Raw genomic sequence first — 25,832 nt, forward strand, 5'->3', positions numbered from 1 at the left:
TATTAAATCTGTAATGACAAGAGAATTAAACATATGGTAAAACTTTATGTTTATCTGCATATATTCCAATGCACAGTTCCTTTGATTTTGCTGTTTGTAAACTTACTGGGTGATTTTATTAATGGATACTAACATTTTCTTAAACAGTCACTTGTTTATGTAAATGATCATAGAACTTGTATGAACAGGCGTGTTTATCTTTGCACAAGTAGTGGCCTTTGCACATATTAACTAATTTCTAAACCTACATCCCCTTATAAGGAAACTGAGCACCACCCCCCCCATTATTAGTGGGAAAAAAGTTTTGAAACTTTTCTCAATAAACACATCCAAACACCAGTTCGGCTCTATCAGCATTCATTTCATTTGCATTACTGCCTGAATCCTAAAAACTCAAACCTCTTAACTGTTTTTTATTCTATATTTTGTATCAGTTTAGGTAAAAAAAAAAAAAAAAGAAAATGACACACAGGCCATTTTTGGGAGTAGGTTCACCTGAAATGATTGAAGTTATTTTTGTGTTAACCACCATTGCTCTGTAACTGAAGTGTGATTGCTACTTCTCTTTTAATAGACAGACAGCTATTGGCAGAAATTGTGTTTGGTTTTTTCATAGCGCAAATTCAAAGCAAAAGAAATTGCTGTTGGATGTTAGGAAACAAGGGCTTGCAGTCGGTGCTTTGTTAATAATTTTTTGTCTCCTTGTAAACACTATCAATTTTTGTATAAACACTTGGGTTTATTTTCAGCTAGTATCTCAGAAGGTAGTTCATCCCTTCCCATAACCGATTTTACTCTGCAGTTAGCAATTACAGGGCGCTTTCCATGAGGAAGTTTGATATTCACACTCCCACCCACAGCTAAGTGGAAAGTGCCAGCTTTCTTCTTGGAAAACAGAGCAGACAGGAACAGGGTGCCTTTCTTCCATCTTCCACTGAGCCAGGAGCAACAGTGCCGGCAAGATTATCTTTCCAAGTGACACCAACTGTTCAAAGAAAATATAAACCAGCCCTCCCTGGCAATACAGATGTATGTCAAAAAATTTCATTGAGAATTTTGTTTCTGAGAAGGCTGAAGGATTTGGCTTCACAATCACTGATCTTGGAAATTAGGAAAAAGATGGAGACCAAGCAGCAAAAGGCTGTACTGCTACACAGAAACTGAGGTTGCAAACCATAGAGTTCTCCCCATCCCCTACCTGTATGAGGGGATATGGAGTAAAGTAACTTTTATTGGAAACTGCATCACTTCCTTTCTTTGTCAAGTCAAATGAGAACACAAAATGCTATATAAAGAAAATCTATAGGCAATTATGTTCTAGCACTTAGTGTTCTGCTGCATAAAAGTGCAAGGAAATAACCTACTTGAACTCCAACGTTTTCATTTCCATAACTAAACCTCGTCTGTCAGTTTAGGAAAACGCCAAATCTTGCAGAACAGAATACAGGCCATATTCCTGAGGAACAACACAAATCAGTATTTCACTGAAGATAGCTACAGTTTTATATGGAACTGGGAGAAGAAAATAAAGTTACTTGGTTCCAGAAAGACTTCCTGTAGCTAGTAAAACCACACCAAACAAAACCACCAATCTATTATAAACATGTAATTACAGGAGAGCGGAGATGTACAATTTACTGTTGAAAGAAAGGTCTTACTCTCTCTGACTCCCTATCTTGCCTTATCCTGCTCTTCCGTTCAGTGGAGTGGCTGCTCCCAATCTGACAACATTAATTTGATTTGAAATGTCACTGACATAGTATAACATTGACCTTGCCCAACCAGTGTTCCCTAGTTACTATTGCTAAAGCTGTTTCACTTCAAATGGGATGTACACCAGACTAAATGAAAGAACTGTCAGGCAGAATACTTGAAATCAAACTAATTATATTTAAATTATAGATGAACAATTAGTTGGGAGTCCTCAAACAATGTATATAGATAACCAAGTTATGCTCTGCTGTTAAAATGAATCCGAGATATTAAATACAATCATACAGCTTTTGGCAATATTGTACAAGTTTCACACAGATAGTAATAACTAACATTGCTTTAGATAAGTGCTTTGAAGGCAACTCCATTTAAGAATGAAGAGAGCAATACAGTCCTGCACCCCATATCAGTGTACCGTCATGTTTACAAACATATCTGATGTCAGGGCACTGGCTCCGGAGTGTTGCAAATAAACAGCATTCCATACTCCAAGGGGTGTCTGTCTCATAATCCCTGAGGCTGTGGCTGGTCGATAATGATGATGATAGGAAAAAAGAATTGGGTTATGGATTGGCCCTGTACATCTGTGACTTTGTAGAATAGATTTTAATTGCAGTGAAGCTCTAAAAAAGTACAGAGAGTGGAAAACAAAATAATTCCCTTGTCTGGTCAGTTTTGTACATAAACCCTATCATCCTATGTATAGAGCGATAGTTTTTTTAAAAGAACTCAAGGAAACTTCGGTTACCATATTCTCATTTTTCTCTCTATTTATCCAGAACCCATGCACTCATCTTATTCCACTTTCACTGCTTCATGCCATTGCCTTTCTCCCAATCTCATCTTTCTAAAACGTGAACATATTATCTCATTCTTTTTTTTGTCCTGCTATTCCATTTTGAATATTTCTTCTTTTTTATTCTTTCTCCATAAGAGCAGAAAATGCACTGCTTACTTACACTGGACTTTCCTGTTCCAGAACTCTGTAAATAACCTGTAGTCATTTCAGGAGCTTCTCTTTTCCACTAAGAAGAAAGAGAATTTACTCTAAACCTTATTATTCCCGCCCCATTTTGTCACACCTTGGATAAAGCAGGAATATCCTCTGCTGTTTCTGTGAGGGCCCTTTAATGATAATATTTGTATAGCTAAATGACATTTTCCATAATACTTCTACAAAGTAATAGCTTTGCTACTGTTTTCTGATTAGATGAGTTGGTATAAGATAATGAAAATAAATTTTATACAGTTGCACATAAAACGATGAGTGTGATTAGGCTGTAAAGTGACTGCTAAATCAATCTTGAAAATGCAGCAGATTTCCATCTCCCTTTGACATTGCGAGTTCCATTTGGGTTAATGATGGCTATCGGCACAAGCCAAGACAGAGGGGGAGCCCCTTCATTCACTTTGCATGGCTTGACTCTTGTCAGGAAGACAACACTACAGACATCTGTGTACATGGTAGAACAACACCAACACATTTTGTGATATAACACGAATTCACACATTTTTCAAAAGCTCAGTGAGTACATACTGTGTTCTCTCTTGTTCAGTAAGGACAGTATGGTGTGTTTCCTTTCCTTATGCTGATTGCTTTAAGTCTAGCAAAGGGACGCCATCATCACCTCCTCCTCCTTCTTTTCTTTCCTGCTTAAGGACAACTTCTGGGAGAGTCACTCCTATTTCAGTTGACTGGGAAGCACCTTTTGTTGCACTATTCTTGTCTTTCTTTACCTTAGTGATCACTTCTGTGTAAGAGATTTCTTCAGTGAAGGGCTCTGCTGCTGCGAGCTCAGAGGCAATGTGTACACCGGCTTCCTGGATCCCCTCCTCACCTTCGGCTCCTGTTCGTTCTTTATTTTTTTTATGGATCTTGAACATCTCCTTTTTTGGGGCAGCTTGTGAAATGGTTTTCTTCATCCTTATCCCAGATTGTTTCAGTCTCTCTCCTGACTGCCTGATCCTCTCTCTCCTCTCAGGGGTCACTATCCTAGTTTGAAGCCTATTTACCTTCTTGCCAAAATTTTGTCTTGTCTTCTGGATATTTTCCCTTGAAAATGCCTTTTTGATATCATCAATGCGCCTCATGCCTGATTTCTTGAACTTGGTTGCTTTGCTTTCTTCGATATAATATTCTTCATCAGAAGACAGATCATCAGGTGGGAAAAAATCATCCTCTAGAGTTTCACCTGCTGTCATCTCTTTGATAACAGAGAGAGATGAAGGACACTCAGTTTCCTCCTGTGAATGAAAGCACAGAGTCATCTTCTAGCAAGTGTATTTCAAAAAGATGGCAATTCATGCTTTTTTTTTGTTTTTTTTGGGTTGGTTTGCAGTTAGTTAGTGCTAACTGAGATATAATATTGTAATATAGTAAGGTATGCTTGTACCATTGTACTTGATCTATGCAGAATACAAATGGCAAAAAACCTTTGCCAAGTTCTGTAGAGACATTATATGCCTGATTAAAGATTTCTTTTCACTGTGGTTCTACCTGAAATTAATGAATGTAATGGTCCTATGAGTACTGGCCTCTAATGGTTTTCAGAGCAGACTTGTATAGTTAATTTATTTTTTTGGAGCTTATCTGCTTCTCTGGGACTGGGCCTAGATCCATTATTCCTAACCAATAACAGCAGACATCCTGTAGACAAAAGAGGCTCTTGTGCTTGTGTCAGCTGTACACTCTCCAAACAAGTGCCTCAATGATACCAGTAGCTTCAGTCCTCTACTGTTATCAAGACAATTGTCCATTTTTTTACTGTTTGGAGCTTAGCAAACATTTCTGCTGCTGCCCAGAAGGGAATGAACTCCAACATGTTAACTTACATGTGCTGGTTCCACAAGGGGACAAGGTCAGTAAAGGAACGAGATGTCATTCAGTAAACCCAGTTCCATACAATTCCCTCAGCACCTGCCCCATTGCTGACGTGAGCTTGATTTATTCCATCTGGAAACATATGATAACCCCAAGCAAGCACCTCTGTCTCCTGTGGTGAGTTTGGTGGTCTGTATGAGCATGCAGAATTACAGAATCACAGAATCAACCACGTTGGAAAAGACCTCCGAGATCATCGAGTCCAGCCTTTGACCTAACACTACCTAGTCTACTAGACCATGGCACTCAGTGCCACATCCAGTCTCTTCTTAAATACCTCCAGGGACAGTGACTGCACCACCTCCCTGAGCATATACAGGGACATAGGCACATATTTGTATTATTCATCCAGTGTGTATCAGCTGCATGCTTGGGAGTGGTGACTATCCTAGATATCTTAGCACTAGGAATTCATGCAGCCTCTCCAAAGAAAAATTGCTAGCGGCTCAAATCTCAAAGACATGGAAGATTTCCAAAAGCTGCCCACAGTAAACAAAAAATTTATTATGGCAATGAAGGATTTATCTGAATAGGGAGAATCTCCCAATACTGTTGTTTCCCTGATCTGAAGACTGCTGTCTACATGGAGAGTACAGATTTGTGGCTCAGTGTCAGTGAGTTACTTCTATCTAGAAGTACTAGTGTATGCAGAGTAGAATAATCATAACTTGCAGGAGGTGTACGAGATGGATGATGCCACCCTCTTCTTCCCTAAAAGCTGTTTATGTGTGTATGCTCTTTTCCCAGGAGGAGCAGCACTTAGGGGTACAGACAGGCACAGCAGCTATATAAAACCTCTCTATTATGTTTCCCATTACTAGTAACTACTTCAGCTGATGTCTGAGGCATGACAGTGTCAGGACTCTACCCATAGTATTATCATTCTAATGCAGACAAAAGGAAAGACATCAGAAGTTGTGAACCCACAAACGGCAAGTCAGGCTTACTGAATATTTTGCTGTGAACTTACTTCCAGCCAAAAAGATGTCTGTCACTTTTCCCAGTGACTCATATAGTGGTGAGTCATGTTATTTTACAGAGTACTAGTAATACATAAAATAACATACATTGAGCTATTTGACAGATAAAGCCCACTTAGGAGTCTGTCATCATGCCTTGGCTTCAATAAAAACCCCCTAGTAAAATAGTTGTTAATGCATAGAAAAAATAGGGACAAATTATGTTACATTGATTGCAGCAGAATGTTATTCAACTCATCTGTCAAAATCAGCAGGAACAAAACAACAATGCTTTGCTAATAATCATCTTCATTAACATGTGCAAATTAACATTAATTATATAAAGACTTCTATATATAAACATAATCCCTTCTTTTCTGAAAATTAACTAAAACACAGCTGGGTAATAATTCCTCAAAGTTTTTAAATTATAACCCAGTCCTTCAGCTAAAATGGTAACAAAAATGTTTCCAGAATGACTATTCTGAAATTTCAGTAAATACAGAGATGAATACAATGTGGTGAGAGGAGTATGCCTTTCATGTGAAGATTACTTTTTGAAAGGAGGGAAGGCAGATGATTTTCTGTGCAATATTTAAGCTGTCTTCATTTGGAAGAAGAACAGATTTGCCTGTACTTTTTGGCAATTGCCAGATTTCTATTGTATTTACCTTTATTATTGTATTTACCTTTAGTCTATTAGCTAAAGAAAAGAGTGCTTTAACTTTCTCATAGACATGTTAGAATTAAAAGCTAGGAGCAATAACATGTGGGGTGAAAGTCTTGTAGATAAGAGACAGAAACCAGAGCCGCAGATCCTGAGAAACACTGTAATTCTTCTACAGAGTCTCAGAATTGATCTTTGCCAAAACTTGGATTTTATCCTTTGCCTTGGTTTCTGCACACATCTTGGAGTCAAATGTAGCAAGGCAAAAAATTAGTGTGAGTTTCTACCTCCTCTCAAGATTTCTGTATGTTACCAAAGTGGAAAGTATTAGTGAACCTGTGTAGCATGCTAGCAGAATGGTATCAGAATAAAAATACAGTGATTTAGGCTCAGTAGGTGAACTTTCTCATCTGCTTCCTTTCTCTCTCCTGCTCCTACCCATTTCTTTTAATCACTAGACATCAGTAGGGCAGAGAGAAGAGAGGAGCTCATCCTTCCTAAAGCAGGAATAAGAAGTTTTAGTACCAGGTGGGAAACAGATGCAGTCACAGCACATAGCTACCAGCTCCTTTATAGCCTCACTAAAAGACCAAACACCTACTGATTTCAGCAGCACAGAACAAAGCCCTAAATGCGGTGACAGCTTTCTCTTTGTCTGGAAAGCAGATGGGACTCGAAACAGTAGGACTGAGCAGTCCGATCTTAGGGGAGGGTGAGAAGAGAGTTAAGCCACTGACGATGCTGCTGGTAAGCTTTTAGTTAAAAATCTGCTTGAGCATTTTGCTAGGAAGGACTTGTATCTGCCACTGCCACCTCATGGGATCTAAGGGAGGATGTAAAATGAGGACAGGAGATTATTTCACAGTAAAAGATGATACCAAATATTCAGTTATTTTTAACGTGATTTCTTGAACAAAGAGCCATGCAGTCACATGGGTGATTAATACATATGACGTGCTCTGCTTGCCTTGCCTACCAGCAAATACCACAGACATGCACAGGCCAGAATCAGAACACAAATCTGTAGAAACTGAGCATTCCCCTTCCCTTTCACCCCTCCTCCTAGATGGAGCACCTGCAGAGTGCTCACACTGGTCCTGGTGTGGTCATTTGCGATAATTGCTCATTGGCCATAATCTCCTTATAAGTCATCCTCTACTCAACACATTGAAAACAGACCTGGACCTTTAAAAAAAAACAACATTTTTTTTTCCTTCTTTCCAAGAAAAAAATGTGGTATGTCCATCCTGTAAGTGGTTAATTTGGAAGTTGTCTTGTTTTTGTACAAGGTTTTTCTTATTTCTTGAGTATTTAACCTCTCAAATATGCCCAGACAAAGAAGTCTGAGCTTTTAGAGGCCTGGCTGAATACAAAGTAAACATATGAGTAAACCTCAGCTTTGGTGAAAAAGGCCAGCATGGCATTGATTTGAATGGATGGCTCCAGGGACAGAGAATATTGAAATCCAGATGTTTCAAACACTGGGCTCCCAACAAAATCTGACTCCATCACTGACATTTTCACCCTCTGCTCTCGTTTCAATTTAACTCACAATTAGAAAATTTTTAAGGGGACATAGCCTGTGTCCTTATCACCCTCCTTTTACTCGTCAACCTTTTCACTGGATGCCAAAATTCTGGCTGCTCTGCACCCATGGAAGAGGGCACTGACCAGTTTGCAGGCACTGCTGGTGTCTTCTGATCTCAAGGGAGGTACCACAACAGTAGGATTTTTTCTCATAGGATATAGCAAGGCATTATGAAGGAAAGCTAATGCACCTGCTCTTTAAACTGCACAAAGTGCATGGTGCTGACTTTTTCGTCTCCCAGAAACCTTAAAATCAGTAGGTAAATAATCTTAAATGTGGCGGTGCCCCTAATCAACACTATGAGACTCTTGAGGTGGTGATGCTCAGATAATTGAAACATGCAGGGGAAAAGAGTCTGTCTCGAAATGGGCCTGCTTGATAACCCTGCCTGCACAGTCAGGTTCTTCTCATCTCTGGGGAGGGAAAGAGGGGAAATGGTAGAGCAAATTGTTTAGCAGTGTCTCAGGTATTTTGCAGCAGTGGTGTCCTGGCAAAGATCAGGTCAGCTGTAATAGCACCTTTCACTCTTACTGCTGCTCAAAGGAGCAAATAAACCAAAGGGGGCTGCTGGAAAAATGTCATGCCTTCAGTGAGGACAGTGATGCTGAGAAAAGGAAAAAGAGTTGTTGAAAAGATTCCCTCCTAACCTTCTTATTTAAATTTCTGCTCTTTGGAAGCACAGATGGGATTAATAATTAATAGCAGCAGTACTCTTATTTTCCTAAAGAAAATATGTGTCGCTATTTTAGAGTTCACTTGATTTGCTAGAAGAAGCAGTGACATAATGTCACTGTACAAAAATACTTAGGTACCTTAAGACTTTTAATGATAATTTCAGTAATAATTTTGCCATTTTAAAATAAAAAAAAATGGAATATGAGGGCATTTTAATGGATGTAGCCAGTTCAATAGCTTTACTTCCCTTGTCCTTTCATGTTTTTTGGCACATGTATTTTAGGCGCGTATTTCAAAGCCCAGACTGGGCTTCCAAAGTTGGCAAGGAGAAAAAAAAAAGGTAATACATTGTCTTACATGCAAATATTTGCTAGAAATGCTATAAACTGCTTTTGTGTTCTCTTTTCAAACAGCTTCAAAGCATAACTCTAACCAGATTAAATAAAGGCAACTGTTACCAGCTCTCAACTATTATTTAATTTCAACCAACACTTTAGCAGAAAAAAAGCTTTTTAAAGTAAAAAAAAAAATTAGCAGAGAAAGCCAGAATGGCCAAATAAATAATTCAATTTATATAAATATAAAATAATATATATAAAATAATACATTGTATATACGCATATATAAAATCAAGGCTCAAAATTATCTTAACAAAACTGCTCAGAGCATAAGTAGGGAGCAGAGATTGATGAAACTCCATACCTTGGAGTTGTCGTGTGGCACAGGGAAAAGGTCAGAGCGAGTATCTTTCAGCCTTGGGATGTGTGACAGGGAAGGTGCAGGTGATGATTAACATAAGCACAGATGGGACTAACTAGTGATCACCTGACAATTCTGAAGCAGAGCACAAAGCAGCAAAATGGTTAAAGGCCACACAGTGCCTGGTCTGGCCCCAGTGCTGTGTCTATGACAACTGGTGATGCAAATGATGGGCAGTTTATGGGCAGGAAACTGCATTGCCACAGTGTTTAAAAAAGTCCTGGAAATCTGCATGTTGAATGATTGATTTGTTATTCAAACTGGTAGCCAAGGTAAATCCCTAAAACATCTCCTTGAAACTGTGCTCTAAATCAATACGAAACCACTGATGAATAACCAATTACAAATCATTCAGTACTTTTACTCATATTCTAACAGTTAAGAATGAAGCTTGATAAATCTCAAGTGATCCCTTCATTTCTTCTGCAAACATGTCATTTTAGAATCTCTGCCATCAGGCCAAAAAGCTGCTCGAGAGAGAAATAGGATTATTTTAAAAAGCCACCTAAGGAGTTTTATCAAGTAAAGTAGATGAAGAATAAACACTTCAGCGTGTAAGACTTTATGACCAAGTGCTATTTCTTGCTTTTAGAATTATTTTTACATAATGGAAAAGTAGCCCAGCCAGAACAGTCAGCCCCACTTATTTCTGTTCCGTGAAGCCTAATACACATCCCTCTTATTTAAATTCTGATAGAAATTCATTAATTCAACCATCAGCGTATAATGACTTCAAAGAAACCCCACTCACTGTCTCACTATGGTTGTCTGTAGCTCGCTGCAGTCAATGAGTGAGCAGTACACAGTTACACCAAACCAGCTGGAGAAGCCCTTGGCTTCAGGCCACCACATGCTGCATAAAAAGGACAACTGCAGCTCCAGGGGAAAACAAAAGCTTCACACTTTCCTTGCTTTGCTATTGTTTTATGGTGCTAGACCAGGGAATAGCTCTGCAGGTCAGTCTGCAGGTTTGAAGTCAAACTGATGAAATTTCTCACTTCCAATTTGTCTGGAAGCCTGTTGTCAGTGAAGTAGAAAAAGCATCACAAGGTGTGATAGGACAAAAAAGTACATTTGTTAATGTTTTGATTCATTCCTTCATCACAAGGCAACTACTCCTACAAGTCAGCTACACAGGGAAGTGCTCTCAAATACAAGTGAAAGCCAGACAGTCATCAAGAGCTGCTGAACTTGTCTGCCCAAGCAACTGGGCCTCCATACAAACTCATTTCTGAACAACCTTTCAGCTAAACAGAGGGAACAGATACTTATAATGTAGAAAATGTATCCAGTAGACATCTACAACAGGTCGAGCAAATCAGGCTCCATACACCTCTCTGCTTCCTTGAAGGGAGTCTGGAGGCCAAACATACAAACATTTGCATTAACAACGCCGAACGCCCAGGAAGATGAATCCTGTCCCAGATCCTAAACTTGCTGTTAGTGACTTCACATAGTCCTCATGTCTGTGCTTGTGCTGTTTTGATCAACTTTATTCCTGTACTATAGGAATAATTGCAAGGTTCAGTTATCTTCAGTAGTGCTGAGAATGAATCCCCATCTGCATGTTCCCAGTCAAGTCCTTTCCTGAATCTGTGCCTCAGGAATGAAGGGTATTGCCAAATGGCTGGATTTGATGATCTTTAGAGGTCATCATTAGCCTAAGTGATTATAGGATTCCATTTCAAGATGCACACGTGCCCACAGCAGCAAGCCACAGCTCCTGGTGGTAAGTTGTTCCAAGCTGTCTCTAGGACCATAGAGAAGAGGCCCAACACAGGAGGCCCATGGTGTGACTACACTTTTCTGCTGGCTTGCAGGGCAACCACAAGCAAAGCCCTGAACAGCTGCATCCAGTGCAAATGTAAATTAAGATCAGTTGTTTCCACCACTCAATGTTAACAGGTGGAGAAAAATCAATGGCAGCCCTACGAAGATGACAGCCTGTCCACCTGTGAGGATCATTGCAATAGAACAGGTCTGGGACACCAGATCAATCAGTGTAAAGTCAAGTTTATAATCTGCTACGATCTGCTGTGAAATATGCAACCCATTTCATTTTAGGAACACAGAAAAAGCCCCCTTTTCTTTTTTTTTTTTTTCCTTTCTCCTTGTTCCTTGCAAACATGTCACTGGAAAAACACTTTTTCTTTAGCTGGTTGAAAGCTTTTGATTTTTTTCTAAAAAGTACAGGTAATTTATGATCTTCTTGGCTGTGCCCAGTACCTCAGGGCTGGCCCTGCCTTTCCACAAGTGGCTGCTGCACAGCATGGGGCTAGCTCTGCACCTTGGACTGAAGCACTGGGCCCAACACTGCAAACAAAGGCTCCTGCAAAAGAGGTTGTGTCACAAAGTGTTGGGTTTATTTTATTCTCTGTATTCTCAGCAAAAGCGACTACCTGTTCCAGCTGTAAAAATATTTATTAGGTTTCTGCTACAAGACTCCAACAAAGGCCCTGTGTCATTGGGCTGCTAAAGCCAGTGCTCTGCTGTCACAGGTAGTCAACTTACACCATTTTCTTCCAATTAAGTTTTCAGGCTCCACTTTATTAGCAATTTAGGGGTTTTCTCTCCCCATGGGTTCTAGAAGGCGGCTTTGTCCAGATCCTGATGTCTCCAGGGCTGGAGAAATGCATTTCTGGTTTCAGATCTGACTCATGGACAATTTTCACTCATTTCATAATTTTGCCATTTCTCTTTACTGGACTCCTCATCTGTGCCCAAACGTATGTATAAATGACAGCCACAACCTCACTTAGCCTCTTGTCTTGATGGACTAAAGCAAGCTAGGGCCTCCTGGTCTTCTCTTACTTACCAGGGCTTCCCATTCCTCTGATCCCATTCCTGGGAGCTGTTTTCAAAACCTCTTCAGCTTGAACACAATTTATTCCAAGAGGGATGATCAGACCTGTACGTCCTAGTCCAGGCAGGCTCTGAGGCATTCTGGGCTAGGGCACTGGGCATTTCTACCAGTTCTGGAAACATCTTGCCTGAAGCCTTTTATGACCACATTCAGCTTTTTGAAGAGCCATCAAGTGGGGTCTCTGCCATTTTGTGAGAAACTAACACACCGTTTTCTGTCCCTTCCAAACTGTGGGGTTTCAGAACACAAACTAAAAGGGGCTTCTACTAAAAGTACAGGAATTGGCACCATGTACACTGAAATTAGCACTATTAAAGCTGTAAAGATAATTTGGTTTCATGTCTATATTTCTTTCTATGAACTGACAGCTCCTAATTTTGAGCACTATACCTTTTCTGTACTGAGATTTTTAATGAAAACATTATACAGTTGACAAAAATGGTTTCAGAAACCCATACACCTTCAGAAACCCATTTCAAACCTCACTTCCAGTTTCAACACAATCCACTGTTACTTGTTGTTTTTCCAGATTATCTGTTATGAGGTAAAATACTAGGAACATAAATATGAGAAAGGATAAGGTCTCTCATGTTTCTGCAAAAGAGAAAAATTATCAAATATGAACTACCTAGCACAATCTGCCCTTGGTGAGCTATTTAACTTCATGCTACTAAGGATACTGTTCTGCAGAGCCCTTTTGAGCCTGCCATTCTCATGCCCAAACGGTACCAGATTAATGGCAATGGTTCACATGATTTCCTTTGCCTGTTTCTAAATAGAAGTGTTATATTTGCTGCCTTTTCTGTCATGGTTACTCTCACAGGCTTAGCTCAGAATAGCTGTAATTAAAACTCTGTGCCGATGGACAGCGAGTTCATGAGCCTGATCTCTCAGCACTTTCATCTCCTGCGCTCCTGACACCCTGATTTCTAACTGCTCCTTCAGATGGAAGTGCCTCCACTTCTGGTTTCTAGGTCATTTTCCCCATCTTGATTTCACCATTTTTACTGTCCTAGTCATTATGCTACAGAATGACATTGGCCAGGAGAGGACAGTTAAGATCAGCAGCATATGCGAGGATACTTCTGCGAGCCTTTCCCCGTGCGGGTGGTGAAACAGTTGTAGGGCAAACAAATCAGTTGTAGCATAATTGTGTAGGCCAGTCAATACATAACCTTACTTGGTTTCTGACATGTCCACTAATTTTTAACATCAGACAGCAGTGAGTGAAAGAAATACATCTGTCCCTTCGTAGGAATTTGTTATGGTGCTTATGTGAAGTAGAAATAGAAAAAGTCCCATAACCGTAACATGGACTTTCTGGTGCCTGCACACTCCCATTCAAAGAGGGACTTGCAGAACATGCAGAAAAGCAAATGAAACAAGTTCTTTCAGTATTTAAAAAAAAAACAAAATCTCTCTTATTTTCAGTAATAATTTAGTCAGAATCATTTAAATTGTTAAATGCTCTTTGACTGCAGAGAAATGATAGCTCTCACAGCTGGTTATTCAGACTAACCTGAACAGAAGTGAGCAGTGACCTGTACAACCTAAAACATCCTTTGTATTTCCTATTTTAGTCTCAGGGCACATAGCAGTCCAGGGTCAAAGACCTCACTAGAAAGTCTGAAGTAACCTGGCATTTTTAATCATGCAGCCAGCCTGGGGAGAAGGGCTGCCTTCTACCATATCTTTTCCTCAACCACATGGCTTTCTAAAAATGAATGTGCTCAATTCCCTAATCATTCTGCTCAAGGATGATCACTTTGTCTCTTTTTAATGTGAGGATATTGCCAACTCTTTTCATCATTGCTGAGGTCTCGTGGAACAATCTCTTTCAGCCAATGATCCTTTTCAACCTGCCTACTCCTTCTATCAATGATAAGATCAAAGCTATACACTTGAAAGAAAATCTTTAGTACTTAATTGGTGTTTCCTTTTTTCCTCATATGCCGATGTTCCAGTAAAAGTTAAAACTAAAACCCACATGCACTCACTCATGTAGGCATTTAATACCAGCTACACACAGGTCACTGCCCTCATCACAATGTCCCACATGGTTCACCAGAAAAAAATTTCACTACAGAAGAGCTGTCAGTCACAACCACAGAGTAAACAACTTGGTTATATCCATTTGTAACATATAGTGAAAGGAGCACGCTGATTCTGTGGCTATTAACAGACTCCCACTCATTGTAGCCAAGCTTCAGTCATTCAGGTCTTGGCACAGCAGCAGTATGCCTACAATGGTATAAATCAACAGTGTGAAAAACACTGCACTTGAGTGAAAGAGACTTTCCTAAGGGCACCCGTGCCTTAAAAGCTTCAGTGGACTCGATTTATTACAGTTTATTACAGTTTTTGTGGAATGATGCAGTTATCCTCCTCCAGGAAAGTGTTAAAGGTCAGATCCTAGACGAATCAACATATCTGTCCCTCCTCTGTGCAAGTGGGAAAAGGAATGGAAGTTAAAGAGGGAGTTGTTCATTCTCACTGGCAGTTCTCAGCTACAGTAGGAAGAGGAAGCTCGAAAGAGAACAATAGAAAATGCTGGTTCCCTTTCTGAAAAGTACCAACTATGAATTAAACATACAGAATAGGGTGCAAGTCATTCTTGTCCAGCAAAACCAGCAGAGAGCTCAGAAACTCCCCAGAAGGCGATTCTTAGAGAAAGTACATATTGTGAGAGCCACCTTTTGTATCAAGTATCTGAAAAACACCAATAGCTGTTCTTTATAGCAGCATGTAAATCCATTTTCACCATATTTTACTATATTTTTACATAACTCGTGTCTTGCTAGCAGAAAAATTTACTTAACGTAATGAATACTGTTTTAAGAACAAATACTTTCAAAGCATTGATTCTGCTGCAGCCATTATAGTAAAGGCCCATCAATGAAATGGTATTATGCCATTAACCAGAGGAGTCAAGAGATATTTATTACCTTCATATGGGAAATGATTTGCAAGGAAAAAGTGGAAGTGCCTGTTTTCTATTCCATCAGGATGATGTAGTTTGCAATAATTGCAATAATAGGTCATATTGGGCCTATACTTTCTGCTGAACATCCACGGTAAGTCATTCAGCCAGAAAATCTGGGAGGCACAATTTGGCTGTATATGGTACTAACATAACATTAGAGAGGTAATATTTCCTGCCTTCAGCTTTTTTTCTTTTTTTTTAGCTATTTTTTCCCAGTGGTAGAAAATGAAGAAGTTAAGAAAGCTAGATTATGCAGAAGAATTTGTCAGCCATACTTGGTGGTGAATATACGGCAAATGATGTTATTTATGTACAAACAGGTGCAAGAGCAGGGTGTAAAGCCGAGTGATGGGGTGTGCATTGTGTTACTCACAAGGTGTGGTATTTTCAAGAATGCTTAATGAGGAATACAACTTATTTGAAAGAAGCTTTGGTGACTTGCTGGTAAAAAAAGGAGTAACTATGCTTCTGGCAAAAGATTAAACACGTACTTTCTATTGACCTGGGTAACTGGGAAGTTCCAGCAAATGCAGGATCAGGCCATTAAACAAGTAGGTTTCACAGCACTCTCTGACAAGACCCCATGAACTGCCTGCACTGTTTGTGTGGATGCAAGCCAGACCACGCTGTTTCATGAAACTTCTCTTGAAACTTCTCTTCAAGTGAAGTTTGTAAGAACAGTGAACATCCTAGAATAAGGTCAGTAAAAGAAAATACATTTCATTGCCTGATACGACTGGAAGAGCAGTGCTGTGTTAAAACATTTCTAAAGCAGAGCATGTAAAGAAGTATTTTTTGTCATGAAGGGTTTGTGGGTCTGAGCTTCAGTTTGTGCATATACTGTTATACACTGAGCAAAGGAAAAAAGCCCCAATTTGTCAGCAGTAGGAGAGCCTGAGCAATGCTGCACGTTAAACAAACCACGTTTTGAAATTAGTGTTAGAAAAGTCTGTATTCCAAGGAGACTGAAAACACTTTTGCTATTTGCACTTCTACCTAATACGGTGAAAAAAATAACAGAGATGAATGTCAGGCATGGTTTGTATGACAAGATTTACAGGGCTTGCCTCATGTTACCTTTCGGAAAGGCAGCAAATAGTCCTTGCTGATCTGCAGTTAATCTTACACCACTGGCTCAGAAACCTACCAACACTAATAATAGACACTGTGTACTGCCATCAGTAGGTTTGTGCTGAAAGACATTGAGGAGCACAGCTCAATGTTAAAGAAAGCACAAAATAACTCGTATGTTGGACAGACTGCATCTCTTGGTGCGTTAACCAACACCCACCAGCAGCTACCAAGGAGGTGGCAAAGCAACAGTACTACAAGAAAATAGGTTTGTGGTTACCTGATAAATTACCACCCGGAATTTGTTTTTGTTCAGCATCTCCTCTTGTTTTGCTTTCACCTTCCGCACGCTGGTGCTCTGCCTCTCCACGCGCGCCCGCACCTCCTTCATGGTGGAGCTGACTTTGCTGGTTTTCTGCAGTAACTTGTTCACCATGAAGCCAGTATTGCCATGAGCCTGGGCAAGCTTTAAAATGTCAATCTGTATGGTCTTGATGGCGTTTTCCATCTCCCTGTGCTTCTCCTCTATCCTTTTCTGGCTGGCCTGCACGCTGTCGACAATGTTGGCCACTTTGTCCAGGACTGTCACAATCGTGTAAGCTGCATCTTGTTCTTCTTCCTCCTCAATGACACTGGAGAGACGATTTTGGTGTGTTCTGTCAGTCTCTGAGGTGTTTTCACGGCGATCCATTTTGCCTGCCTTCAGCCAGGTTGGAGGGAGACGAAGTTTCGGTGATCCTGCCAGAGTGAGTCTGGCGCTGTTGCAGGGAGCCACAGTGACAGCTGGCTCCGCCGATGTTCAAAGTAGGGCGTGAAACGCCGCTCCTGGAGCTTGGTCAAATACTTCTGACTACAAAATATCCACACATGATTGTTCAGATACTTTCAGCAACATGAAACCCCTAAAATTAGGAAGCAATATCTGGAAAGGAACATACGTTTCAAGGGTCACGCTTCTGTACTGATGAGGTTATTAGTGTTAATCCAGGAAAGTTAAGTAACTTGCTAATTAAGCACGAAAGCAAACTTGCATATTTTTAAAGATCTACTTTTGTTTCATGTTACTGGAGTGCTTTCCTCCGAGGGAATTCAAAAAGCAGTCAGGAAAATGTTTTTTCCAGCAAAACAGGTCTTCCAACTTGCTGCAATTACCCCGTGGGGTAACAAATAAACACACTAAACCAGAGGCAATATAGTGAAAAGGTTGTATTGTGACATGCTTTTCCAGTTCAAAATGTTGAAAGCATTTTTTTTTTTAATTGAACAAATTATTAAATCCTACATGCAAAATTCTGAAAGCCTAAACTACGTGTTAAAACAGCTGAACACATCCTATTCACACTTTATCTTGGGATCTTTCAAACGACAACTAACAGTCTATTAATATAACTATGACCAGCAGACTAATTTGGATGGACTTCTTTAGCTCTTGAAAATACTCTATACAAGAGCACCAGTAATTCATTTACTTTTATTTTTTTATTTTAATCACAAACACTATACAATCCGTATTGTAGGTGTTAAAACATGTATTTTCTTTAAAAAAGTTTAAGAAGTATTAAAACAGTTTTTAACAGTGATAAAGTAGGCTTTATTCCAATTGTTTGTGTTCAATTACTCAACACCAATTTTTACAGTACCTAAATCTACTAAGACCTACTTCTTTTGGACCTGTGCCATCTGTTCTACCAGGTAACTTCCCAAATTATGAAATTTATAATTTTCCTCTTTAAAAATAAATTGTTGGAATTATTTATGAAGATGGCAGTGCTTAGACCCAGCCCACACACTTTATAAATATGTTACAACTACACACAGCACACAGCTTCACAGTTCATGCGATAGGCAGTGTCTAAAAAATCAGTTACTAACTTCCAAAAACATTTAAATATCTACGGTATTTAAACACAGTGTTTTCTAGTTCCTCATAAGAAAAGTAAGCTGTAAACATTTTTACCTTTAGTTCATGCCTTGTTTGTTAGGTAATGTGGACTTTTTTTGTTGCTTTGTTGGGGTTTTTTTAAGTCTACAACCATTGTTGGAATAAATCTGTGTTCCCAAAAATATTACATTCCATGGATAAAGCACAAGTCTATTATATAACCATGTGACACAGATACAGAAAATGAACTACTGTATTCAAAAACATAAAAGTAAAGATACTAAAACAGTCCATAGCTGTTAAGAGCTGATGCTTTCAGAATACAGACCAACATTGTTACACTAAAAATGTTCAAAAATAAGGCCTCTGAAATAAATATTTCCATTCTTTAAAAAAAGATATAATAAAAATGTACATCACATGGTCAATGTAGGTATAAAAAGCACTAAGTTAAACCATTCTGGATGATGTATCTGAAGTAAAATGGCCTAGGTTTTGCTTCTGCCGACGTCCTCTATTGTTTTTGGGGCATTTTCTGTTAAAAAAAAAAGAGAATGAAATAAAAAAGGAGGGCTGATTTTATATATGCCACATAAAATTAAGCCTAACAATAACCACATTGACTTAATTTTCGGTACTTAGCAATAGCAAGGAGTCTGTGAGCTGTGCTGACCAGAAGGACGCTCCTGCTGTTCAGTACTGGACTGGGGATGTTTGCAGGACCCCACATCACTCAGAGGGGAGCTCTGCTTGAATTTGAGACTGAAAGCAGCAAGGTACTACGTCCTTCAGCCTTGATCCAGCAAAACGCATTCCATGGTAAATAATTGCATTAGCTTTACTTCATACATATTTCCGACTTAAAACTCAGTGGATGGACGGTAAGACTGGATCAGTCAGGCTCCTGAAGTTCTGGGCCTCAAGGTGCTTGGCTGCTCACAGCAACCCGTGAGATACAGCCCACCCAGGACTCTCCGTGAGGTGAGTCAGGTGATCCCTTTCTTGGGGTCAGACACACAGCTAAGAAAGGATTCACAAAAACCAGCAACTCTGAATGGCATGGGAGTTCCTCAGCCTGTCAGACAGCAGGCAATGCATGATGGAGCAGTCCTGCTGGGACGCAGCAAGACACAAGAGACCGTGAGGTGGGGAATGATCATAGAGAGGCTGAAAGAAGAGCTGAACCATAGCCTTCCACACCACTGCTTTGGCCAGCAGGGTGTTGAGGGAAAAGGGAAGACATCAATTGCATGAGCCAAGTAAATCTTTTACATGTGCAGGCAGTGTTTTTACACATACTTGTATCTTCTAGGCCAAATTTTTCAAGGGATGTAGGGAAGAAGGCCTGTATTGTAAATTCATAGGGGTGTCACTCTACATCCCTGAGTTTGGGAAGCCATGCACTAATACAGTAGTATAAAGTTTTATAACCCAAAGTAAATGAAGCTGAAAAAGTGAAGGATAACTTGAGGAGGAAAACGCAAAGTGTGGCACGGACACCCAAGTACAGTACTTCGTACACCTATAAAACAGCTAAGTCATCCTTAATCTGTACCAGAGCCCTTAGTCCTTGTTTGGTTCAAGTGCGTGAACTGAATCCCTCGTCATCAAAAAGAACCCATGGCTCTCATCTCAGTTTTTACTGAGGATGAGACTTTGAGACAACAGAGAAACCTGAATTCTGTGCTTCTGCATCTCGACATTTCATAAAATAGGTTCCAGTGTCTGATAAAGGGCTTAGTTGCACAATAATTTCAGAAAATATATATGGTGTGAGGGATGCTTCCTTCTCTGTGTAACACCATTTACAGTGGTACTGCAGGAAACAGCACCCTGTCAACCTCTCTGGTTTCACTGGGTAGTAGCTGGGTATCGTAGCTTCTATAAGGTATGAGCAATGCTTCAGTAAAGTCCAGTGAATGTCTAACAGAGTAGCTGACCTTTTGGATGTGTTTCAAGGCTGATCTGTTCTGCTGGGTATTTGGTCTGGGGATTCAGAACTGGTGGTTTCTGAATTTAAAAAAATCTGCCTTTTGTGACCAAAAAACAAAGGGGGAGATAGGATGTTACATATTCCTTCTGTTTCAGTCATTAGGTAGTTTTTATGGGGGTATTTTAGGATATATGTTAAAGAAAAAAAAAGGTTGGGCATCATACATTTAAATACAGAAAAAGTATATCTATACAATGTGTAGGTTTTCACTGCTTTTGTCTTTACCTACCTTGTTATGCACATGACAATTGCAACTATAATGGCAATCTGTACAGCTCCAATTATTGCTGCAATAAGGACATGTGTAAGCTTTTGTCTGCTTGGGACAACATAAAGAATACTAAAGTCTGTCTTTTCACAGTGCTGTCCAGTATATCCTGATTCACACCTGAAAAAAAAAAAAAAGGAGCATTTCATGATTTCATGGAATCTGTAATTTCACAACAACCCAGTCATTTTGCAGATGAAATAAGAAAAGCAAGGTGACTCCAGCTGAACAAGAGCTGGTGAGAAGGTGGAGGTGTGGTAACGCTTGGATTAGGGAATGGTTTGGATTTCTATGGCACAAGGAGAGTCAGAGCAAATAGATATGCTCTGCTTAGGTTAAGGTTACTAGTGGCCCTCTGAAAAGATACTATCGTGGTGAAGGCCCTGATTTGTCAAAAGAAATAGGTGGAGTAATTATCATCTTGGTGCAATATTTAGGGAGAATTAAGCAACTGGGTGAAAAAAGTAGACAAGGCTAAAGGAAACACAAAGAAGCATGCTAATGAAACACAAAGTGAACAGACTTGTTCAGCTCCATTGTCAGTAAGGGAGAGAAATGACAAAGAGGAAAAGAAACCTTGAAATATGGGAGGAAAAGAGGATCCCTTTTCAAAATGCAACCTATAAAAGTGGAATCTTGCAAAAGCCGATTGGGCAAAACCAGCTCCAAACCCCCTCCTGCCTTGTCATCAAGACAAAATTTGATGGAGATTGGGTTAGAAACCCAAATGGCTCACAACTGTTCAAGTGAGAGTTCACGGAACAATCAAAAAAAATTGGTCAGGGGTGGGGGAAAAATGACTGGAGACAGAAGAAAAGCAGCTTCTCCAAATGGTACCTTGCCTAAGCAAAGCAGCAGTTAGCTCAATGAGAAACTCAGCAGAGGCTGTTCCTGATCAGTGACAGTTCAGGCAATGCTCTGGAGCAATTCATGTCGCAAGGCAAAAGAGAATGCAGCATAGCAAGAAAAGGCAAGAGCCACCCAAGACACTGAGTTGAAGTCTGCAGAATCAAAGGTCATCACTTACAACCCTGAGCAAATTCCTTGTACAGCTGTCCTTTAGAATTGACTGAAGCGAATGCATCGTTATGGACAGCTGAATCAGGCTATTGGCCTCCAGCTCTGTAGCAGAAAGCTGGAGAAGAAACACTCACATGCAGGTAGAGAAACAATTCTTTTGTAAACTGGATCTGAGAAGCCCGAATGCAAAACAAAATCAGAACTCATCCATTCAAAAGCTTTGTGCTAGGGTAGGAGTTAACTCTGGAGCAACAAAATCATTACACCAAAGACCTTTCTACAACTGCTAATTCAACTCCTAATCCCCCTCTGCATGCAGGGATAATAGTCGGGGTTTGCATGTTCCTAATCTTGTGACTCTACTTTCTCCAGCCATGACCTGCTGTGTAAGGAGTTTTGGTTCAGGCATGAACCAAGTTCCAGTAAGAGAAAAACCTTCACGTACTGTAAGTATGCTCAGTGGTAGCTAAGGAAGGAATAAAGAGAACTCTGTATAAGCATACAAGAAGAATGAGGACAGGGAACATGTTGGTAATCACGCAAAAAGAAACAAAAAGGAAGAGTTCTCCTTTTTAGTCAAGAAGACTGAATTATTTTTGTTACTTTGCTTTTGTTTGCATTAAAGAAGGTAACAGTTGAAGTGTTATCAGTGTAAGAGTTTCTTTAATGCAGAGGAGGCAAAACAAAGCTTTCAGCACAGGCAAAACAGTAGAGTGTACTAATAATTCAAACATGCTTCCTCCAAAACACTGAGGTGACAAGAAATTATTTCTGAGAAATGGTGGATGGAGATTCAGTTAGGATGAAGTACTAGGCACTGTTTTAAGCTACCTTAAACTAGTAGAACAGATTTAAAAGCATTCTCATGCATTAATATATAAAAAGATAATATAGTATTAACATAATAGCAAGAAGAATAGAAGTTAGGCAGGATTTATCAAAATAAGCTGATCAGTCATTAACTGAGTTAGCATAAAGAAGTTTAGATGCCTTTGTAAGGGGTTGAACTGTGCCTCCTTGATGCAGCCTGCCATAAGGACAGGGCAGCAGGAGATACACCAGATCCCACCTGTGCAAAGGCGAATAAACACAATGCTATGCAATTGGCTTATACAAAACCTTTCTCCCACCTGCCTGCTGGCAGTCCTGGAGAGCTGCTGTACAATAGGCAAGGACATTCATTGCCCCCAGTGAAAACGAAAATCAGAATTTTCTCTGTGCAGGCATTTTCTGCAGTTTTATAGGTCATCTGATACCTCACATGTATCACTGCCAGGAAATGAGGACCAAATTAAACAATGTATATGCTAGATGTGTACGAGAATGGGAAGCATTTGAAAATAACAATTTGCCCCCAGCATTTAGCATTACATTTTCCTTGCCAGAAAAAGAGAGAAGTTTTTTCTTTGATAGAAGTACATGATTACTACGGTGGATTGATGTCTGATATAAGCTACTTGTTTCCTTAATAACTCTACTCCAGCAGGAAGCATGCATAAAGTATGACACCATCAGTAAATTAATAGGCAAGAAAAATCCAAAGGAGATCTGATACTAAGGGTTAAGAACTGATAGTCACAAATTCTTGATTGGAACCACATGAAGTTTGTTGTGCTAGGTCCAGTGCTGAGATACTATTCAGGCTGTTCAAATACATAGGTGAAAGAAGTAATAGCATAAGTGAAAATAAAATAGAATTAAAAGGGATGGTGCATTAATTAAGCTCATCAAAACACTGCCTATCAGTAATTACTAGAGTAATAATAATTATTATATAAATGATTGAATATACATTGATTCATAAATTAATTAATTACTATGAGATCAGCACCTTCCAGAAAAAAATTCAGAGGAATTAAAAATCAATTAATTCAGAAAGGAGTGTTTTCCTTGAAATACCTCTACTTCACATGTTTTAGGGACAAAACCATTATAAATTGTGTTAAATACAGTTCTAGATGAAAAGAGTACTGTAATCAGACAGTGCTGCCTAATGGCCATCAAGATGATGTTGGGGATACACACAGCTTCCCAAGACAGGCAAAGCCATGTTGAGTTCTCTTGATTCCAGTAGAAAAAAAGAGAAAACCAAAACAGTCCTATTGGAAAGACAAAAATAAACAAGAAAGGGTCTTGCATGGGAAAAGAAATAATATAAGCTTTCAAATGCCTAAGTTGACAACCGTATTGGCTCTGCCTTTTGGGCTTCCTGCTCTCTGATCAGTCTGGAAACCCTTAAATCTTGGCAGTGCAAAAAACCCCTAAATATCATCGATCAATAAAGATCAAGGGAGAAAATGTGAAAGTATCCAATGGATTTACAATTGAAGTTTCAAAAGCAAAGGAAAGCAAAGAGTTATAGCATCTTCAGCCACATTAATCTGAAGGTACAAGCTTCCAAGATAAAAGTTCAAGAGTGAAACCTCCTAATAAGTAGGGCATTGCATCTTATTACGAAGAACTGGACTTTTTCTATAACCAACTTTAAAAGTAAATTTTATTTGTGGAGGAAAACTAAGATACAGAATTTAACTGGTGAAATCTAAAGGAAAAAAATTATTTGGGAGCTAAGGAACATGTAGATATCCTGGGAAACACTGAGTGGCTTAATACTGAGTGTATTGAGCTGCTAGATCATACTGTAGACAAAAAGTATGGGCTAAAGAATATTTTGCAATTTTATATTCTCTAGATAAAGGCTATTATTGTGACAAAGGGCAATAAATGTTAAAAATAAGATATTGATACTCTAGAGAGAGTTTATGACAGGAGCAGTAAAATATACAGAGAGTATAAGAAGAGAGGTCAACAGTGAAAGCAGAGTCATACAGAGAAGCGATGCAAGGCAAAGAAAGGCTTTTTTAATGTTTGTTTTGTTTTGTTTGCTTTGGTATTTTTCTCTAGATGGATTTAGCAGCTGAAAATAAGAAGACAACACTAAGGCTACACTCCTCAGGAGGATTCAGCTTCTGAACTACGTGACTCACGGAGCCTCTCCTCTGAGCACTATCTCCCTCACGGCTGGAGCAGCTGGGTGCTGCCACAGCACAGGGATACGGACCCTGTGCCACTGCTTAGATAACTGCAAAGTGATACATCCTGTAATTATGTCTAGAGAGCATTTTGATTAAGCTTTACAGCAATTTCAATCACATGTTGGAAGGATGCAGGACTTACCGGCAGGAAGCCTTCTGAGTGGAATAAATGAATTCACATTTTCCATGTATACAATAACCATTGAAGTTTTCTGAACAAGGTATGTGGTTTCCAATGTAAATGTCTTCTCTTTGATCGCTGGCATCTTGAAAAGAAATACAGATAAACAATTATACATGGCTATACGATACTAATTAAAACCTCTCAACCAAGAATAGCATATCCTTAAACACTTGCAGTGAATTAAGGAATACAGAAAAATGAAGCAGAGGCTTAAGGGGGAAGTTTCAGGGACACCTACAAAGATTTTCTAGAATATACTGCACTGAGAAATGATCCTCAGAGACATCTAAATATGCTTCTCACATAAGGTTTCTCAAAAATTAGAAAAGTTTTCATGACAGAAACAAGCCAAAGGAGGAAGATCAGCAGAAGCTTTTCAGTGGCACTGGGGCAAAGAGCTAACACAAAGATACGGAGAGCTCTCTCCCATGTGTAAATAGAGGAAAAAATCCCCTCTTAAAAGCGTTACAAAGAAGCTGAACCACATTTTATGATTACTGGATAGAAAGCCACTTGATAAAGCCCAGATTTGACTGGTACCACTGGTCATTAAATCTGAACTCAAGCACACCTCAATAGCAGTCTTCCTCAGAGAAACACATTTACAGGGAGAGAAATCAAAAATATCAAAATGTGCTTGAGATACTCATTCCTTTGGGAAGTGTGCTGGTTTTGGCTGGGATGGAGTTAACTTGCTTCATAGCAGCTCATACGGTGCTGTGGTTTATATTTCTGGATGAAATAGTGCTGATAACATACTACTGTTTTGGCTGCTGCTGAAGGGTCTCTGCTTCTCTCCTCAACGAGGAGGCTGAGGGTGGGCAAGAGCCTGGTCAAGGACACAGCCAGGACAGCTGACCCCAACTGATCAAAGAGATATTCCATACCATATGACATCATGCTCAGCAATAAAAACTATGGATTTCGTATCTCCAAGGTGGCAGTTGCTCAGAGACTGGCTGGTCATCAGTCTACTGGTGGGACATTTTGCATTGCCTGGGATTTTTTTTTTCTTTTTTTCCCACTTTCACTTCTTAAAGTTCCTTTATCTTGACCAGTGAGTTTTTCTCACGTTTGCATTTCTGATTCCCTCCTCCATCATCCTGGGGGGAAGTTAGAATAGAACAAGTAGCTGGCAGGCAGTTAGTTGCTGTCTGGGTCAGCCCAGCTCAGGAAAGCAGTACCTTCTGCCCCAAGATCTTTCATGCTTCTGTCATGTTACCAAAACTATCCAAAGCTGGTTCATTTTCAACCATATTTCCCCCCAAAATTTTTCTGTAAAAAAATCCTA

The 25,832-nt window shown here is 39.6% G+C and overlaps 2 protein-coding genes across 2 annotated transcripts in view; both read right to left on the reverse strand.

Annotated features, from left to right (window-relative positions):
• Window positions 1-1,870: 1,870 nt before the first annotated feature.
• CAVIN4 (caveolae associated protein 4) lies at window positions 1,871-17,218 on the reverse strand. The gene is made up of 2 exons (XM_050318297.1): window positions 16,440-17,218; window positions 1,871-3,957 (listed from the first exon to the last, which is right to left on the reverse strand). Exons 1-2 carry the CDS (start codon window positions 16,848-16,850, stop codon window positions 3,298-3,300), a joined length of 1,071 nt encoding a protein of 356 aa, XP_050174254.1. The 5' UTR covers window positions 16,851-17,218; the 3' UTR covers window positions 1,871-3,297.
• Window positions 17,219-17,350: 132 nt separating this feature from the next.
• The window catches only part of TMEFF1 (transmembrane protein with EGF like and two follistatin like domains 1), a 117,734-nt gene continuing 109,252 nt past the window's right edge, over window positions 17,351-25,832 (reverse strand). Inside the window, exons 8-10 of the mRNA XM_050318284.1 lie at window positions 24,500-24,623; window positions 20,264-20,422; window positions 17,351-18,576 (exon numbers count right to left, since the gene is read on the reverse strand). Coding sequence (XP_050174241.1) covers window positions 18,492-18,576; window positions 20,264-20,422; window positions 24,500-24,623 — 368 coding nt within the window. The 3' untranslated portion in view covers window positions 17,351-18,491. The remainder of the gene's footprint in view (window positions 18,577-20,263; window positions 20,423-24,499; window positions 24,624-25,832) is intronic.

Source organism: Myiozetetes cayanensis, unplaced genomic scaffold (genome assembly GCF_022539395.1).
Source record: "Myiozetetes cayanensis isolate MyiCay16 unplaced genomic scaffold, myiCay2020 scf1, whole genome shotgun sequence".
Lineage (NCBI taxonomy): Eukaryota > Metazoa > Chordata > Aves > Passeriformes > Tyrannidae > Myiozetetes > Myiozetetes cayanensis.